Source organism: Choloepus didactylus, chromosome 1 (genome assembly GCF_015220235.1).
Source record: "Choloepus didactylus isolate mChoDid1 chromosome 1, mChoDid1.pri, whole genome shotgun sequence".
Lineage (NCBI taxonomy): Eukaryota > Metazoa > Chordata > Mammalia > Pilosa > Megalonychidae > Choloepus > Choloepus didactylus.
The window spans coordinates 62000620-62021274 of NC_051307.1; the positions used below are offsets into that span (position 1 = coordinate 62000620).

The 20655-nt window shown below is 36.0% G+C and overlaps 1 protein-coding gene across 1 annotated transcript in view; it reads right to left on the reverse strand.

The window, feature by feature from the left end:
- Positions 1-20655, reverse strand: part of DCBLD2 (discoidin, CUB and LCCL domain containing 2) — a 111420-nt gene that overhangs the window by 29635 nt on the left and 61130 nt on the right. The window contains exon 4 of the mRNA XM_037834170.1: positions 667-718. Coding sequence (XP_037690098.1) covers positions 667-718 — 52 coding nt within the window. The remainder of the gene's footprint in view (positions 1-666; positions 719-20655) is intronic.

Below are 20655 nucleotides of genomic sequence, written 5' to 3' on the forward strand. Positions count from 1 at the left end.
CAGCATGAATAAAAACCAAAAGATGAGACAAAAAAAAAAAAAAAAAAAAAAAGACCCAAGGACTACCTGTGAAGGATCCAGAAGACCAGATAAGGAATTTAAACATTTTTTGTCATACAGAGTTCCTAAAGATTTTTATGCAGAGAAGTGATCAGATATGAATTTTAGAAAGTAACTTGGCAACAATGTGAATGGTAGAATAAAGTCAGCAAAGCACAGATATGGAAGATCAACTAGAAATTAATCCTTGTCTGGGCAAGAGACAAGAGCATGAAGCAGGGAAACAGTAGCAGAAATGCTATATGGGTAAAAATGCGGAAGAATTCTATAAAGGCCTAAAGTATCCCCCTTCCTTTTATTGAGAAAATATAAATAGTTCTTCTACCTTTATTAGTTTTGCAAGATTTTGAAGAGCAATTAGTTATACCTTTAAAGCAATTTTAAAATGAAACTTCATTGTAAAGAAGATTCAAGTTCTACAATGAAATAAAAATGTAAACATGGTAGCTCAACAGTTTTAAATAAACTCTAATTTACTGAAGTCTTAGACCAATGATAATGTATCACACTGTATGCAGTAATCTCAAGGGTATATAATATAAGGATAAAGAAGTAGATGAAGAGTGGCATTTAGCAAAAAATAAAATATTAAAAATATAGTCATACCTGAACTCAGGCTCCAAAAAATTGGATGCAGTGTCCAAACAAGTAATAAGATCTAGGAAAACAAAAATAAAAAAATGATTCAATAATATACAGATTTACTCTTACAAAACAACAACAACAACAACAAAAAAAACAACTGTTTAAAAATCCCAAACACCACTGCTCAACAACATATCAAGGTGTCTCTTAAAACATTTTAAAAGCTTTGTTAATCACAATTACTTTCCAATTTTAAGTATCTTGATTTAGGGGACAATGTCTCCCAAATACTGTTTGCTCCCACACCACCTTGTAAAATCACTATCGTAAGTAGAAAAGGCACACTTTTATAGCCTTAAAATGGCTTATGTAAAATATGGTTCCCAAAACACAAAGAGAAAATTACTTCTTAGTTATTATATGAATAAAAATGATCCTTTGCTGGTTATACCCAAGGAGGGGAAATGACTCGAGTAGTAAGTTAGTTCTGTGGTTTTAGATGACTGCTACTCACAATCTGGTCAATGGGAAGGACCAGCAGTATAAGCATCTTCTGGGAACTCAGAAATTCAAATTCTTGGGCCCCACCCAGACTTAGTCGAAATCTCTAGAGGTGGGGCCTGAAATCTGTTTTAATAAGCCCTTCAGATGATTCTTTATCACTAAAGTTGGGGAAGTGCTGGTGTAAATAACAAAGAACTTTAAAAATTTAACAGTCTATCTAGAAATCAACAAATGTGAATAAGAGTTGCCTCTAACAAAGATCTTGCTCACAGGCTGTGTATAAGGTAGCTTCCCTCTGCTCTTAGGATGGAGAGAAAACTCCGCCAAGCAGCCTACGAGGTCTTGAAAAACCTAGTCCCGCCCCATTCTCCAGTCTGGTCTTGCTCCAGTCTTGGCTTCTTGCCACATTAGCCTTCTTTCGCTTCCTCACAGATGCTGTCCCGGTCCTATGGAAGTCAAACCTTTGGCATACACCAGGCACTTGGTTTTCCTCCCTTCCTCCCTCCCTCCCTCCCTCCCTTCCTTCCTTCCTTATATACCAACAGGAAAGTAGTATTTTGAGAGTGACTTTATGGATTAGTATTCTGTATACCACAGAGAGTTGAAGGACAATTAAGTTAAATCTGTTTTAGGAATTTAAGAAGATACATGTCTGCATAGGGCCTTACTTCTACCCGGCTGACTGAATGGGAAAGGAGACTAACGGAATTACCCATATACTCTTCAAACCTTGCAATCTTAACACAGCATCAATAAAAATCAATTTTCCACTATCCTACCCCGCCAAAACAATTTTCAGCTTCTAAGATTAGAAGGTGAAGTCTAAGATTAATACCCTGGGATAAAAAGATACCTGTTTTGTCCAATATGGCATTGAGACTGCCCGCTGGCCCCAATACCTTAGGGCCACATGCCAGAAATCTGGTCAACTATGAATATACTTCACCAAAATAGGGCTTTGGGTGCAAGTTCATATAGTGCTGAAACTCCAGATTATGCCAGGCAAATCATAGGCCTTGTTCTCAAATTCTCTGGGGGCCAAAAAGAGCTCCTTAGGTGGTAAAAACAGAATTGAAAATGGACAGCCACAAGAGAAAGACTTTAACCTTCTAACTTCATGAAGGCAAATAAAATAACTTCAAAAAAATGAAGCAACAAAATTAAGCAGGGAATTAGGATGCTTTAAACAATTTCTTTCTTGAAGGCTTTTCCCAAGAAAAGAGCCTCCCAGAAAACCCAAGGCTCCCAGCTGTTAAGAACATCAGACCAGGTAAGTTGAGTACTGCTTAAAAGTAACCACCTGCCTCACATTTTTGAGAGTAATGTATAAGAAGCTATCATCATTAATGGAACAGAATTGAGAGTCCAGAAATAAACCCTCCCATTTATAATCAACCAATTTCAACAAGGGCACAAAGGCAATTCACTGGGGGAAAGAACAGTCCTTTAAACAAATAGCGTTGGGATAATTGGATATCTATATGCAAAAGAACGACTTTGGCCCCCACATCACACCATATACAAACAGTAACTCAAACTTTATCTAAATGTAAGAGCTAAAACTAAAAAGCTTTTTGAAGACAACACAGGAGTAAATTGTTGTGACCTTGGATTAGGGAACTTTTTCTTAGATATGACACCAAAACCATAAGCAACCAAAGAAAAAATAAATAACAATTCATCAAAAGAAAACCTTTTGTACTTCAAAGGACACTATCAAGAAAATGAAAAGAGACAGACCACAGAATGGGAGAAAATGTCTGCAACTCACCTATCTGATAAGGGTCTAGTGTCCAGAATATATAAAGAAATAACCCCCCAAAATGGGTAAAGGATCCAAATAGACATTTCTCTAAAGAAAATATACAATAAACACATGAAAAGATGCTAAAAATCAATACCCATAAGGGAAATGCAAATCAAATCCACAATGAGATACCACTAGTTATCTATTACATTCAATAGGATGGCTATAATCAAAAACACAAATAATAAGAATTGTTGGCAAAGATGTGGAAAAACTGGAACCTCACATACTGATATGAGGATTCACAGCTACTGCTTTGGAAAAATTTGGTATTTCCTCAAAATGTTAAGCATACAGTTACCATATGACACAGCAATTCTACTCCTTCATATATACCAAAGAGAAATGAAATTATTTGTCCACACAAAAACTTGTACATAATGCCAAAGAGTGGAAACAACCCAAATGTGCATCAACTGCTGAATGGATTAACAATGTAACATTATTTGGATAAATGGATTCTTCTTTCTGGACTTTCAATGTTGACCCTGCTGAGGAGTCCATTTCACCAGGGCTCAGTTACTGGCATTCAGTAAACTGAACATAGTTCAGTGATTCAGCCAGAGGGCTGGGAGAGGGTGCACTAAACAGAGACAGCCAGAATCTTCCTGCTCTCTGCACCCAGGGTCTCATGGCACCTCTACCTACAGCTTCACACTTCTCCAGAAACTTCCCTCAGCCCAACCCAGGGGGTGCCCATGGCTGTGGAACAAGTCGGGCAATGTCAACATTGCTTTTGCAACAATAAAACCCTATGCAAGAGAGAGAAAATTGACCTTCATAGTAAATTCATCAAGATAATCAGATGTCTAGACATCAGCAAAAAATTACAAGCCATACTAAGAAACAGAAAAATATGGCTCAAAGGAGCTAACTAAAGTTTCAGAGCAGAGGCAGAAATTCGAACTAATCAAAAATGTTCAAACAAATCTCCTAAATCAATTCAAAGAGATGAAAGAAAATGAGGCTAAAGAGATAAAGGATATTATGTTATGAAAAACATAACGGAACTTATGGTAATAAAAGGCACAAAGGAAGAGATAAAAAAAACACACTAGAGGCATATAACAATAGAATTGAACAGGCAGAAGAAAGAATCAGTGAACTAGAAGATAGAACAATCAAAACTGTAAAGACAAAAGAACAGATAGAGAAAAAAATGGGAAAAATTGAGCAGGGCCTCAGAGAACTGAATGACAGCACGAAGCACACAAACATGCACATCATGAGTGTCCCAGAAGAGAAGAGAAGAGAAAAGGGGCACAAAGTTAATTTGAGGAATAATGGTTGAAAGTTTCCCAACTCTTATGAGAGACATAAATACACATATCCAAGAAGTGCAACATACTCCAAAAAGAATAAATCCTAATAGGCCTACTCTGAGGCACATACTATTCAGACTGTCAAATGCCAAAGATAAAGAGAGAATCCTGAGAGCAACAAAAGAAAAGCGATTCATCACATACAAGGGAAACGCAACAAGATTAAGTGTCAATTACTCATCAGAAACTATGAAGGTGAAAAGGCAGTGGTATGATATATTTAAAGTACTGAAAAAGAAAAAAACTGCCAGCTAGGTATTCTTTATCCGGCAAAACTGTCTTCCAAAAATGAGGGACAGTTTAAAATATTCACAGATAAACAGAAACCAAGAGAGTTCGTGAACAGGAGACCTGTGTTACAAAGGGAGTACTGCAGGCTGAAAGGACAGGAAAGAGAGGCTTGGAGAAGAGTGTAAAAATGAAGATTATCAGTAAGGGTTACAAAAAGGGTAAAAAGAGAGATAAAAATAAGATATGACACATAGACACCAAAGGATAAAATGTGGTTGAAGTATAGCCTTTAAATAATAACACTGAATGGTAATGGATTAAACTCTCCACTCAGAAGACACAAACTGACAAAATGGATAAAAAAGTATGATCCATTTACATGCTGTCTAAAAAAGACTCATCTTAGACCCAAGGAAAAAATAGGTTGAAAGTGAAAGGCTGGAAAAAGATATTCCATGCCAACAACAAAGAGCTAGGGTAGCTATACTAATATCGGATAAAATAGACTTTAAATACAAAACTGTTAAAAGAGATAGGGAAGAACACTATATATTAATAAAAGGGGCAATCCACGAAGAAGAAATAACAATCAGAAATATTTAGCACCTAATATCGATGCCCCAAAACACATGACACAAACAATGGCAAAACTGAAGGGAGAAATAGACATCTCTATAGTAATAGTTGGAGACTTCAATACAACACACATCAACAGACAGAACATCAAGACAGAGGATCAATAAGGAAACAGAGAATTAAATAAACTGATAAGTGAACTAGACCTAAGAGTCATATACAGAACACTGCACCCCAAAATAGCAGGATATACATTATACTCAAGTGCACATGTATCATTCTTAAGAGAGACCACATGTTGGGTCACAAAACAAGTCTCAACAAATTTAAAAAGATTGAAATTACACAAAACACATTCTCTGATCGTAATTAATGAAGCTGGAAATCAGTAAGTGCAGAAATGGAAAATTCACAAATATATGGAAGCTAAACAACACACTCCTAAACAATCAGTGGGTCAAAGAAAAAACTGCAAGAGAAAGCAGTAAATATCTGCAGAGGAAAGAAAATGAGAATTCAACATATCAAAACTTATGGGATATAGCAAAGGCAGAGGGAAACTTACAGCCCTGACAGCCTAAATTAAAAAAGAAGAGTTAAAAGCAAAGACCCAACTGAGCACCTGGAGGAACTAGAAAAAGAAGAACGAACTAGTTCCAAAGCAAGCAGAAGGAAATAAATAAATATTAGAGCAGAAATAAATGAAATTGAGAATAATAAAACAATAGAGAGATTTAACAAAACTGAAAGTTCGTTCTTTGAGTAGATCAACAAAACTGACAAGCCCTTAGCTAGACTGAAAAGAAAAAAAGAGATGATGCAAATAAATAAAATAAAAACTGAGGGGGGGATATTACTACTGATACCACAGAAATAAAAAAAAAAAAAATAAGAGGATAACACGAACAACTGTACGCCAACAAACTAGACAACTTAGACGAAATGGACAATTTTCTAGAAATACACTAACAACCCACACAGACTCCAGAAGAAATAGATCTCAAACCCAATTATAAGTAAAGAGATTGAAGCAGTCATTAAAAATATCTCAATGGAGGAAAGCACATGCTCAGATGACTTCACAGATGAATTCCACCAATTATTCCAAGAAGAATTACTACCAAACCTGCTCAAACTCTTCCAGAAAATTGAAGAGGAAGGAACACTACCTAATGCATTCTATGAAGCTGACATCACCCTAATACCAAAACCAGAGAAAGATACAAGAAAGGAAAATTACAGACTAATCTCTCTAATGAATATAGATGCAAAAATCCTCAACGAAATATTTGCAGATCAAATCCAATTGCAAATTAAAAGAATTATATACCATGATCAAATGAATTTTATCACAGGTATGCTAGAGTGGTTTAACACAAGAAAATCAATCAATGTAATACACTACACATTAACAAATTGAAAGAGAAGAAGTACATGAACATCTCAATTTATGCAGAAATGGCATATGACAAAATCCAGCATCCTTTCTTGGTAAAAAACACTTAGAACACAAGGAACAGAAGGTAACTTTCTCAACATGACAAAGGGCATATATGAAAAACCCACGGCTAACACTGTACTCAATGGTTAAGACTGAAAACTTTCTAAGATCTGGAACAAGAGAAGGATGCCACTCACCACTGTTATTCATCACTGTACTAGAAGTTCTAGCTAGAGCAATTAGGCAAGAAAAAGATATAAAGGAATCCAAATAGAAGAAGAAGTAAAACTTTCAATACTTGCAGATAATGTGATCCCAGACCAAGAAAATCTAGAAAAATCTACGACAAAGCTACTAGACCTAATAAAGGAGTTCAGCAAAGTGGCAGGATACAAGATCAATACGCAAAAATCAGTACTGTTCCTATACACTGATAATGAGCAATCTGAGGAGGAGATCAGGAAAAAATTCCATTTATAATAGCAACTAAAATTATAAAATATCTAGGAATAAACTTAACAAAGGATGTAAAGGACCTGCATTTAGACAACTATAAAACATTGCTAAAAGAAATCAAAGAAGACCTAAATAAATGGAAAGACATTCTGTGTTCACGGGTTGGAAGAATAAATATCATTAAGATGTTAATTCTACCCAAATTGATTTAAAGATTCAATGCAATCCCTTTTGAAATTCCAACAGCCTACTTTTCAGAACTGGAAAAAAAAATTTCCAAATTTATTTGGAAGGGTAAGGGGCCACAGATAGCCAAAAACATCTTGAAAAAGAAAAATGAAGTTGGAGGACTCTCACTTCCTGACTTATAGCACACTAAAAAGCTACAGCTATAAAAACAGCATGATACTGGCATAAAGATAGATATAAAGACCAATGGAATAGAACTGAGAGTTCAAAAATAAACCCTCACATATCTGTGGTCAATTGATTTTTGAAAAGGCTGCCAAGTTAAGCCAACTGAGACAGAGCAGTCTCTTCAACAAATAGTGCAGGGGAAATGGACATCCATATCGAAAAGAACAGATACCTTATACAAAAACTAATTCAAAACAGATCAAAGTCCTAAATATAAAAGCCAGCAACATAAAACTCCTGAAAGAAAATGTAGGGAATCATCTTCAAGATCTTTTGGTAGGAGGTGGTTTCTTAGACCTTACATCCGAAGCACAAGGAACAAAAGATAAAATAGATAAAGGGGACTTCCTCAAAATTGAATCCTTTTGTGCTTCAAAAGACTTTGTCAAGAGGGTGAAAAGGCAGCCCACTCAATGGGAGAAAATATTTGGAAACCACATATCTGATAAGGGTTTAATATCTAGGATACATAAAGAGATCCTACAACTCAATGATAAAAAGACAAACAACCCAATTAAAAAACTGGTAAAAGACTTGGATAGACATTTTCCCAAAGAGTTAATACAAATGGCTAAAACTGCATGAAAAGATGTTCAACATCACTAGCTTTTAGGGAAATGCAAATCAAAACCACGAGATATAACTTTACAACTAATAGAATGGCCGCTATTAAAAAAGCAGAGAGCTGAAAGTGTTGGAGTGGAGTGGAGAAACAGGAACACTCCTTCATGCTGATGGGAATGTAAAATGGGTTCAGCTACTGTGGAAGACAGTTTGGCAGTTCCTCAGGAAGCGAAATATAGAATTGCATATGATCCAGCAATCCCACTACTAGGCATATACCCAGAAGAACTGAAAACAGGGATATAAACAGGCATTTGCATACTGATGTTCACAGTGGCATTATTCACAATTGCCCAAAGATGGAAGCAACCCAAGTGTCCATCAATCGATGAATGGATAAACAAAATGTGACACATAGATACGAAGGAATATTATTCAGATGTCAGAAGGAATAAAGTCCTGATGCATGCAACAACATGGATGAACCTTGAGGATATTACATTGAGGGAAATAAGTTAGACACAAAAAGACAAATATTGTATTATCTCACTGGTATGAACTAACTAGAAAAAACAAACTTATCGAGTCAGAATCTAGAATATTGGTTACCAGGGGATGGTGTGGGGATAGGGAATGTGAAGTTAAGGCTGTTAAGTACTTTTAAAAAAATAAAGCAAGGAAAATGAAGAGTAAGGTGTCTTTTTTTTGCAATTTAAAATAGGGTGGTCAGGGTAGGCCTCATTGAAAAGGCAACATCTGAATAAATTCTGAAATAGGTGAGGGAGTGAGGTGTGAAGTATGTGGGTAACTGAGAAGCAGCAGAGAGAATCACAAGTGCAAAGGTCTTAAGAGATGGGAGCAAGCCCTGCACGTTTAAGGAACAGCAAGCAGGCTGGGGTAAAGTGAAGAAGGGGAAGAAAAGTAAGAGATGAAGTCAAATGAGTAACTGGGAGCCACATCCTACAGGGTCTTAGAGGTAAGAACATGTGCAGAGACTGGACCTTCATTTTAACAGGATCACATTGACCACTGGGTTGAGAGTAGACTGAAGGGCAGAGAGGGCAGAAATGAAAGCCAGTAAGGAAATACGTTGCTACAAATGAGGCAAGTTCAAGAGGTAGCAGTGGAGGTGTTGAGATTCTGATAAAATATATATTCCAAAAACTGGCTGATGGAACAAATATTTAGTTTGAGACAAAAAGACGAGTCAAAGATTAATGCTAGGATTTCTGGCCTTAGTAACGTGAAAGGTGAACTTACCATATATAAAGTGCTTAGGGCAGTGGTATAGTAATAAGCATCAATAAAGCACTCAGACTCAGCTATCCTTTAGCATGTTGGATACACTTTAAGATGTCCTTCAATACCAGAAAATCAACGATATGTTCAAAGTTCAGGGCAGTATTTACTACATTCTTAATTTAGAGCTTACCCATAGGATTTATTTTTCTCTAACTCTAATCAAACACTTAATACATACAAAAGAATATTTGTAACCTATGTTACTACACAAAACAGTAAACGTACAGTATACTTCATTTGACTCCTCTGGACAGGAGAGAGCCACAGTAGTAGTAAACAGAAAACCCTCAGGGCTTCTGCCAAAGCAGACTAGCATCCTCTTTTCCTTGTGCAGTCCAAAGCAGAGTCAGCATCTACAGTGTAGATGTAATGCTAGACTCTGTAAGAGTCCAACCCAAAGTGAGTGTAATCATAATACCTATAAAAAGAAGGAGCTTCATCCTTTCCCAATATCTGCCTTCCCTAATCCTAGAATGCTTTCTAGAGGAGGTGGGCTTCAGATGGCAGGAAGAGTATATAACCTTAATTAAGACACTAATATTAGATTGTCTAAGACAGTTCCAAACTAGTCAGCAATATTACTATCAGCCATAACTGACAATCTATACATGGTTTTTAAAAAATTTAAGTACCATTTAAAATTTTTCTAGCACATAATAATTACAAAGGCTGGAGAACCTGAAATATTTCAACATGCAATATTATGCAAAACCATACATAATATCAGGCAAATATGATATATATTTTATAAGTTAACTAATCTGTCCAAAAATATTAGCGCACTGGATACTGTGTTGGAATTGACAATGTTGACAGTGACAAGTGTCAATGACAATGACAACTGAGAATGCTGGTTATTACTAAGACTGCAGGATTGTGAAATATTATTTATTTAGATTTTCCCCAACAGTTCTGTGTTCATGATTGAGTTGAAAAAGACTCAGCAATGTCAGTACTCGTCACTCACAAGAGAATAACACCAACTCTACCACAGCTGCAGGGTGTAATTTTCGCTCAGTTGAAGCCATCCATTTCCTTCTAAAGGAAGGGAAGCCCGAGTGCCTGTATTTATTCTAACTCAAGAAAGTGCAAGGTACTGCTTCTTAAAGTTACTATATTTACCAGAAAGGAGAAAACACAGAAAGATAATGCACACCTACAAATTTTTCTTCTCTATTTGCTCTAAAATTCTTTAAATAATCAATTTCCCAGATCCTGAAGGAGAAGTTTTGCCTCCATAATTCACACCTGGTCTTTAATCTTGTGTTGTGGGTATGTTGACAGCTATTTTGTTCAAGTGCTAGAGGATGTGGGATAAGGCTCCTCTGCTACTAAATTCTGACAAAATTATTTTGAGACCTTGGGGTTAATTCCTTGTTTCAACAATAGCATTGATTTGTACCATCTGCCATTTTGTTAAGGGAAACAACATAATTTATTGGGATTCAGTCACCAAACATTTATTGAACACATATTAAGTACCCAATACTACAGTAGGTACTTTAACATGTTCTCTCCTTTTACATACTGAAAATGGAGATTAAATCTTTTATTTCTCTTAGAAATATTACAGTGCCATCTATGGAAGCTGAGACCTCATGAGGAGTTCAGAAGGAATTTTCTTAGATGCAAATAAGTCAATGTTCCCTTATGGATGATGTAGGCATGATTCAGTAGTCTAAGCAATAACCTACCTGGTCAGATGGCTGTAAGCTACATATAGCTAACCAGTTCAAATCAAAATCCTGTCTATGTCTAAATTCCTATCTATTAAAAACTGGATATAAGGCATAATAAGACTGCACAATTCTTTGGTACCTACACAGTATTTTTGTAGCATTCCCAAAGTCACTAAAAAGTGAAATACAAAAGTTACTAAAATCACTAAGGTGCTCTTCTTGATATGTCAGCTTGAAATAAACTATCTCATCAGTTGAATTGCTTCTTTGGGTTAATATCTTAACAGATTAATTCTGTTCATAAGTGTTCTTTCTCTGCAAAATGGATAAAAGCTTGATCATCAGAACCTTCAATCAACAAATTGACACCAAAATACAGATATTTTTCTACATGTACATTATCAAGAACATTCAAAAACTAACCAGTTACAGAAACTGGGACTCTATTAGAAAGGAGTTCTCTATAATAGAGAACTCCTTTCATTTACAAGTTAATGTGATCTGTATCAATGGAATAAATGGAAAATATTTGCAAAAGAAGTGGTTAAAGAATGTAGCAATCAGAAAATTTTTATGCTATTGGTGTTCTTTAATTCTGAGTAGTCTATCATATAGCCATAAGAGCCTATCAAATGAAAATATTTTCCAAGCTGTTCAAGGCAAAGTCTAAGGGGTCAACAGGCAATGAACGAACAATGTTTATGAGTTCTGATTAGAAGTATATTAATATCTACATTGGATCTTTTAATTTTGCTTGAAATTTCAAACTAATTACTATTTTCCCCCATGGAATTAAAGGCAAACTTTATACTGACCACTACAAAATTCTGGATTGGTGAAATCTAAAGTAATGAGGTGTAACATTAACTTGTAAATGATGATTTCATTTTCTACAAAAAATATCAGCCACTACCACTTTCCAGTCATGCATAACATCACACACAAACCAGTTTATGACACATAACAAACAGAAGCTGTCTTGGAGGACATGAAACTTTCAATGCAAACACTGGTATGTCCTCTAAGTTCACTGGGCTATAATTAAAATAACCGAAAGAGGACAAACAAATCACCTCTCATAATCATCCCCAAAATGTTGAGCTTTTCATAGAAACTGGTAAATATTTCTTATGTTGGAACAGAAATTCAAACCAGGAATTTAGATCATTCACCTAAGAATGTATGTTATTTTTCAAGTCCAATGTTAAAAGCTATGTCTTTAAATTTACTTTTTAGAATGAAAATAGAAATTGCATTTATTGTATTAGATTAAAAGATCTGAGTCACAGACTCTGGACCTCTGAAGGTTGGTTCTGCCTCCATCAGTAAAACCAGCTTTAATTTCCAAATATGGTTGCTAATATGATGTCCAGGACCCATAAACTTTCAATTTTTCAAAAGTCCAGTTGGAATTTGCTGGAATTATATCAACTCAGAAGAAAAATAATAGTCTTTTCATAATTATTGAAAGTATTGATTCATATTTATATTTCTTTGCTTGCTACCCAAAGGGGAAGCCAGTCAACTTTTTCAAAGTGGTAGAATCTTTGAAAAATGACATTTACAAGTGAAAATTAAGAGATAACTGATAATGTTAATGGAAAAGACTAGAAACTAATGCTCAAAGACCATTACAAATAACAGAGACGAAAAACCAAGAAAGGTTATAAAAACTAAAAACCAAAGTAGAAGGGGACACCAGGAACAGCATATTAGACACAACCTGGGCACTGGAGTAGTTCAGTGCTTCATCCAACACAGCTTCCTTATGACAAAAGCCTCTTGCTACAACAAATGAGGCAGGATGAATTCTGCATCTTTGAAACGTTTCCTTTAGAAGAAATAGCTAATTCAAAAGTCTTTAAAAAGTGACACAATCCTGAAGTTACAATTATAATAAGACCTCTTTTCTTTTTCAGCCAATTTTCTGTAGATAATATATTGTTTAGCAATTATGAAGGAAGTAGCATTCTAGAGCAGATGACTGTGGATACAGTACACTTTTTTATAGTGCCAAGTTATACTGACTACCTCATTTACTCTTATTATTAAAACCACCATCTGCAACAATTAGAAGCAAATTAATATAAAGTCCACAACACTTACCATGAAATAGCTCTATTATTGCTGACCTGAGAACTTCAGTAGCTTCCCAACAACTTCTAACACAAGGCACCTTGCTTATGGTCATATTAAGTTGCTTTAAATCATAGTTTATAGAGTTATTGTTCCATGGGTTAGTTTCTTATTGCCACTGTAACAAATTACCACAATCCCGGTGGCTTAAAACAAAACAAATGTATTCTCTTAAAGGCTCTGGAGGCCAGAAATCCGAAAATTTCACTGGTCAGAAACAAAGGTGTTGGCAGGGCCCACTCCCTCGAGATTACAAGACAATCCATTTCCTTGCCTTTTCCAGCCTCCAGAGCAGTATTCTTTGCCTTTTTCAGATTCTGGTAGATGCTAGCATTCCTTGGCTCTCAGCACCTTCCTTCAACTTCAAAGCCCACAAACAGCATCTTGAAATTCTCTCTCTCTTTAGATGATCACACCACTTCTCTCTTCTGTGCATTCAAATCTCTCTCTGCCTCCCTCTTCTTTTTTTAACATCTCCCTCAACCTGCTCCTTCTTCCCTTGTTTCCTTACAGGTGTTTTTCTCCCCAAGAATATTCCTGGTAAACCTTTTTAAAGCAGATTTCCTCCTAAGAGGCTATTTTTTGGGAGCAACAATTCATAAGTGAACAGAGGAATGGACTACGACAAAAGTAGGATAATGACTTGTCGGATTCTAGGCAAGCATAGTAGATGGTTCATTTTTATTATTAGTAATATTTTTGCCACTGTACTCTGGCATATAGAGTTGCTGAAGGGAAATATGCTATCGAATTATTGTTCCTTTGTTGGTAGTTTATCTCTTCTCCTTGGTAGCTTTTAAGATTTTGCTTACCCTTGATATCCTGCAGTTTCCCTATCATGTGCTTAGGCATGAGGTTATTTTTTATTTACCCTACACACCCAGTATTTCTTGAATTCTGGAAATGTCTTCACTATACTTTGTAAATGCTTTTTTTCTTTTTACTTTCTTCTTCATTTTTTAATACCCAGAAGCACATACGTTAAAAATGGTCACTCATTTTCCAGGTGTCCTCAGGTTGCACTGAAGCCCACCTATAGTCTGACCTCAGCTGGACTTTGAGGCTCTTAACCACATCTACTTTAAACATTCCCTAATTTTTTTCAACTGCAAATTTTATTGAGATATATTCATATACCATATAATCCATCCAAAGATACAATCAGTGTCTTACAGTATCATCACCTAGTTGTGCAATGATCACACTCAATTTTAGACCACATTCACTGCTGCAAAAAGAAAAATAACAGATGGACATAAAAAAGAAAACCCAAAATACCCCTTACCCCTCCTCATTATTGACCACTAGTATCAGTGTGGTACACCTATTACTGTTAATGAATGAATATTAAGGTATTATTGTTAACTATAGTCCATAGCCTGCAATAGGTAATTTTTCTCCATATAACACTCTATTATTAACTCTTTGTAGAAGTGTCATGAAAGAAGGTACTCATATTACAGGTGAAAGTTGAAAGTACCTACAACTTATAAAGTACAAGTAGGCTTAGCTTCACCATTACAGAAATAAGTTTTCATAAGGTAAGCCTCAAGATCGAGGGCTTGGCTTATTAAATTGGGAGTCCCTAATGCTTAAGAAAATATCAAGAATTTCCCAGGTGGGGAAATTTAATAGTTCCATGTTGTTTCTCCAGTCCCTCAAGGGATTTTGTAAATACTTCTTTATTTTCTTCCCAAAAAACTCTGGAATGTATCAGAGTATTATATTAATCAGTACAAAATAACAAAATCTCATTCCCTATTCTAAGTTTCCTGTAATTAGGCTGTTTAAATAAACTCACCAGACAAGTTAAATTAGATAGTGTGCTACAGAAAATTTAAATTTTGGACAAAATAAACATTTCTTCCTTTGGTCTCACATAGAAGGTGAAGTTTTGAAATATAGTCAATATCATCCTTTACCCTGTATTCTGATTTACCTTAGTCCTAACCAGATCAGCTTTATTCATATATCAAATTGAAGTCTGATCTCTTTTTCCCTTCTTCAATAGTTGCTGTATGGAGTAATGCTGAATTTCAGAGCTGCAGAACTCGAACTCTGAGTCTCAAGTGTCACACAGATACCCAATGTTCCAGGGAATTACTGGGTTATACACAGAGAGTTCGGCATCTCAGAATTTATAAATAACAGTTAAATCTCAAGAATAGATGTGACTGCTGTAAGAGCTTACAATCTAGGCACTAATTTTCTTAAAAGCATTTTCTAAATGAAGCTATTTTCAGAAATAAACACATTTGACAGTTGACTTATATCGGGGTTATCATCCACCAATCATAGCAGAAGTTTGGTCCTATCTCACCTTTACACATTTACGAGGGTTATGTTAATTACCAGGTAGGACGTAATTTATTTACTTGCCGTGCCTCTCTTTCTCTTTTTTAAAAACAGTGTACAATCAATGGCTCTTGGTATAATCACATAGTTATTGCATTCATCACTGCAGTCAACGGGAACATTCTCATCTCTTGTGAAGAAAATAAATCCCATATCCTGTATATTCCCCTATTTTTGGCATTTAGCTTTGGTATAGTGCATCTGTTACCATTCATGAAAGAGTATTACAATGTTATTGTTAATTATAAACCTTAGTTTACATTAATTGTATTATTATATTAATATATTAATACAATTATATTAATAATTGTATTACTACCTTGTGATAGTGACGTGCATTTGTTCTAGTTCATGTAAGAAATCTCTTATAGTTTTAAAATTAACCACCATCTTTGTCCACTCTGGGTTTCATAAAGTTATAAAGTCCCTGTTTTTATCCTCTAGCTTTACTTCTGGTGACATACATGACTCTAGCCTTCCTCTTTCAACCATACGCACACTCTGCTTTGTTAATTACACATACACTATTGTGCTACCAGCACACAGTAATGTGCCATTCATTTCTGAATATTTACAACGAGCCCTATTGAACACTCTGTACTCCTTAATCATCAACTGTCCAATCTCTGATAATTGATGGTCTCGAATTTATTCTCAGTTTGCTCATCAGTTAGTTTATATTAGTGAGATCACACAATATTTGTCCTTTTGTTTCTGGCTTATTTTGCTCAACATAATGTTCTCAAGGTTCATCTACTTCGTTGCACACCTCAAAACTTCATTCCTTTTGGCAGCTGCACAATATTCCACTGTATATATACACCACAGTTTGCCCTTCTGCTCATCAGTCAATGGACCATTGGGCCACCTCCATCCATTGGCAATCATGAATAATGCTACCATAAACATCATTGGGCAACTTTCTATTCATGTCCCTGCTTTCAGAACTTCTGAGTATATACTTAGAAATGGGATTGCAGGATCATATGGCAACCCTATACTTAGCCTTCCACGCAACCGCCACACTGTCCTCCAGAGGGGCTGCACCATTTTACTTCCATACTAACACTGAATAGGTATACCTCTCCCTCCACATCTTCTCCAGTACTTGTATCTTTCTGTCATTTTTTAAAGTTTTATCCACACACCATACAATTCATCCTAAGTGTACAATCAGTGGCACCTAGTATAATCACAGTCATGCATTCACTACCACAATCTGTATGAGAACATCTCCATTTCTTCCTCAGAGAAAGAAGGAAAAAAAGAGACAGAGAAAGAAAAAGAATCCCATACATCTCCTTATATTCTCCTCTCATTGACATTTAGCTTTGGTATATTGCCTTTGTAACAATTAATGAAAGAATATTACAATGTTACTGTTAACTACAGACCCTAGTTTCCATTAATAGTATTTTTACAAATACCATCCCATTTTTAACACCTTAAAATGGTGACATACATTTGTTCTCCCTCATGTAAAACCTTTCTTATATTTATTCTATTAGTCACCATCATGATCCATTGTAGGTGTTGCTAAGTTTTACATTCCCAGTTCTTAACCTCTATCTTTCCTTCTGGTGCCATACATGCCCCTAGTCTTCCTTTTTCAACCATACTCACATTCAGCTTTGTTCATCATACTTAAAATATTGTGCTACCATCACAAAGGATCGTGTTATCCATTTCTGAAACTTTACAATCAATCTTGTTAAACATTCTGTACTCCTTTAGCTTCAAATGCCCAATCATTATCTCTTTCTATCTCCTGGTAACCTGTGTAATCAAATTTAATTTTCAGAGTTTGCTCATTGTAGTTAGATCATATTAGTGAGACCATTCAGTATTTGTCCTTTTGTTTCTGGCTTATTTCACTCACAATAATGTCCTCAAGGCTCATCCACATTGCTGCAAAGCATCATGACTTTATTCCATCTTACAGCTGCATAATATTACACCGTTTGTATACCACAGTTTATCCACTTATCAACTGATGGACATTTGGGCTGTTTCCATCTATTGACATCATGAATAATGCCACTATAAACATAGGTGTGCAAATGTCTGTTTGTGCCCCTGCTTCCAGTTCTTCCAAGTATATTACCTAGTAATGGGATTGCTGGATCATAAGGCAATTCTATACTTAGCTTCCTAAGAAACCTCCAAACTACCTTTCAGATTGGCCGCACCATTCTACATTCCGACAAACAGTGAATAAGTATACTTATTTCTCCACATTATCTCCAACACTTGGAATTTCCTGTTTGTTTAAGAGCAGCTATTCTAGTAGGTATGAAATGATATCTCATTTTGGTTTTGAGTTGCACTTCTGTAACAGCTAATGAAGTTGAATCTTTTCATAAGCTTTTTTTTTTTAATTAAAAAAATCTTTATTTTTTTAAATTTTTAAAATTATTTTTATTTAATTGAGATTGTTCACATACCATACAACTATCCAAAGATCTAAAGTGTACAAACAATTCCCATGGTACCATCATACAGCTGTGCACTGATTACCAAAACTTTTTTTTTCAATTTTTCGAACAAAAAGACCAAAAAAAGAAAACTCCAATCCTCCCAAACCCCTGACAACACCCCCTCCATTACTGATTCATAGTTTTGGTACAGTACATTTGTTACTGTTGATGAAAAGAATGTTAAAATACTACTAATGATAGCATATAGGTACATATTTTTTTCCTATATGCCACTCTATTATTACCTTCTATTATACTGTCATACATTTGTGCTAGTTCATGAGAGGGATTTCTAAAATTTGTACAGTTAATCACGGACATCGTCTACCACAAGAGTCACTGTTTTATACATTCCATCTTTTAACCTCCAACTTTCCTTCTGGTGACATATGTGACTCTGAGCTTACCCTTTCCACCACCTTCACACACCATTCAGACTGTCAGTTGTTCTCACAATGTGCTACGATCACTTCTGTCCATTTCCAAATGTTCACCCTAGCTGAACATTCTGCTCATAATAAGCAACTGCTCCCCATTCTTTAGCCTTGTTCTATATCCTGGTAACTTTGATTTCATGTCTGTGAGTTTACATATTATAATCAGTTCATATCAGTGAGACCCTGCAATATTTGTCCTTATGTGTCTGACTTATTTCACTCAATATAGTGCCCTCAAGGTTTCTTCATCAATCCTTTTTAAGACAGTTTTGTTCACACACCATACATTCCGTCCTAAGTAAACAATCGTTGGTTTCCTGTATAGTCATATATTTATGTATTCAGCACCATCACTACTATCTGTATAAGGACATCTCCATTTCTTCCACAAAGGAGGAAGAGTCAAAAAAGGTAGAGATAAAAGAAAAAGAAACAGAAAAAAGAGAGAGAAAAACATGACAGCTAGAAAGCAACAAAAGGAAAGATAGCATTAAACTAACATAGAATAAAGAGTCAGACAACATCACCAATACTCAGAGTCCCATACCCTTCCTATGTCCACCACTCCCATATGCATTTAGCTTTGGTATATTGCCTTTGTTATATTAAAGGAAGCATAATACAATGTTTCTGTTAATTATAGTCTCTGGTTTGCATTGATTGTAGTGCCCCCCTCAATCCCACCCTATTCTTAACACCTTGTAATGCTGACATTCATTTGTTCTACCTCACGTAAAAACATATTTGTACCTTTTATTACAATTGTTGAGCACCCTAGGTTTCAGTGAGTTATATAGTCCCAGTCTTTATCTTTTGTCTTTTGTTCTGGTGTTCCACATGCTCCTAACCTTCCTCCTTCAATCATACTCACACTCATCTTTGTTCAGTGTACATACATTGCTGTGCTACTATCTCCCAAAATTGTTTTCCAAACCTCTTACTCCTGTCTTTTCCTTTCTGTCTGCAGTCCTTCCTTTAGTGTTTCCTGTAGAGCAGGTATATTGTTCACAAACTCTGTCATTGTCTGTTTGTCAGAGAATGTTTTAAGCTCTCCCTCATATTTGAAGGACAGTTTTGCCAGATATAGGGTTCTTGGTTGGTGGTTTTTCTCCTTCAGAATCTTAAATGTATCACCCCACTTCCTTCCTGCCTCCATGGTTTCTATTGAGAAATCCGCACATAGTCTTATCAAGCTTCCTTTGTATGTGATGGATTGCTTTTCTCTTGCTGCTTTCAGGATTCTCTCTTTATCTTTGACATTTGATAATCTGATTATTACGTGTCTAGGAGTAGGTCTATTCAGATCTATTCTCTTTGGGGTACGCTGTGCTTCTTGGATCTGTAATTTTATGTCTTTCATAAAAGATGGGAAATTTTCATTGATTCTTTCCTCTATTATTGCTTCTGCCCCCTTTCCCTTCTCTTCTCCTTCTGGGACACCAATGACACATTCCTGCATTTAGTTTTGTCCTTAAGTTCCTGGAGATGTTGCTCAATATTTTTCCATTCTTTTCTTTATCTGTTCTTTGGTGTGTAGGCTTTCCAGTGCCTTGTTTTCCAATTCCTGAGTGTTTTCTTCTGCCTCTTGAAATCTGTGGTTGTATGTCTCCATTGTGTCTTTCATCTCTTCTGTTGTGCCTTTCATTTCCATAGATTCTGCCAGTTGTTTTTTCGAACTTTCGATTTCTACCTTATGTACACCCAGTGTTTTCATTATATACTGCATCTCTTTCGCCATATCTTCCCTAAACTTTTTGAATTGATTTAGTCTTAGTTGGTTGAATTCCTGTATCTCAGTTAAAGTGTAAGTTTGTTCCTTTGACTAGGCCATAACTTCATTTCTCTTAGTGTAGGTTGTAGTTTTCTATTGTCTAGGCATCTGGTTTCCTTGGTTACCCCAATCAGGTTTTCCTAGACCAGAACGGGCTCAGGTCTCAGAAGGAGGCAATAGTATCACATCTCCCTGAGAGTGTGTCTTAGAAGACTGGTACTCCCTGTGAGGCCTCAAGTCACTGTGCTTTTTCCACCCAGCAGGTGGCGCCTGTCAGCCTGTAGCTCCAGACTGGTGTAAGGAAGTGTGGCCTGTGGCTGTTTTCCCCCAGGCTCTGGGGTCTGGTTCTGAATGGAAGGCGGGTAGTAGAGCTTGGCACCACATTCTTCTTCTTAGGGAAAATATACCCCCGAGGCAGAGGGCATTTACAATTGAATAGTCTCTCTGCCTGTGCTATGTCCACCCTTGTCTGGGTCAGAGCACTGGGAATTGAAAATGGCTGAGGCTTTCTCCCCTGAGCCAAAAAAGGGACAGA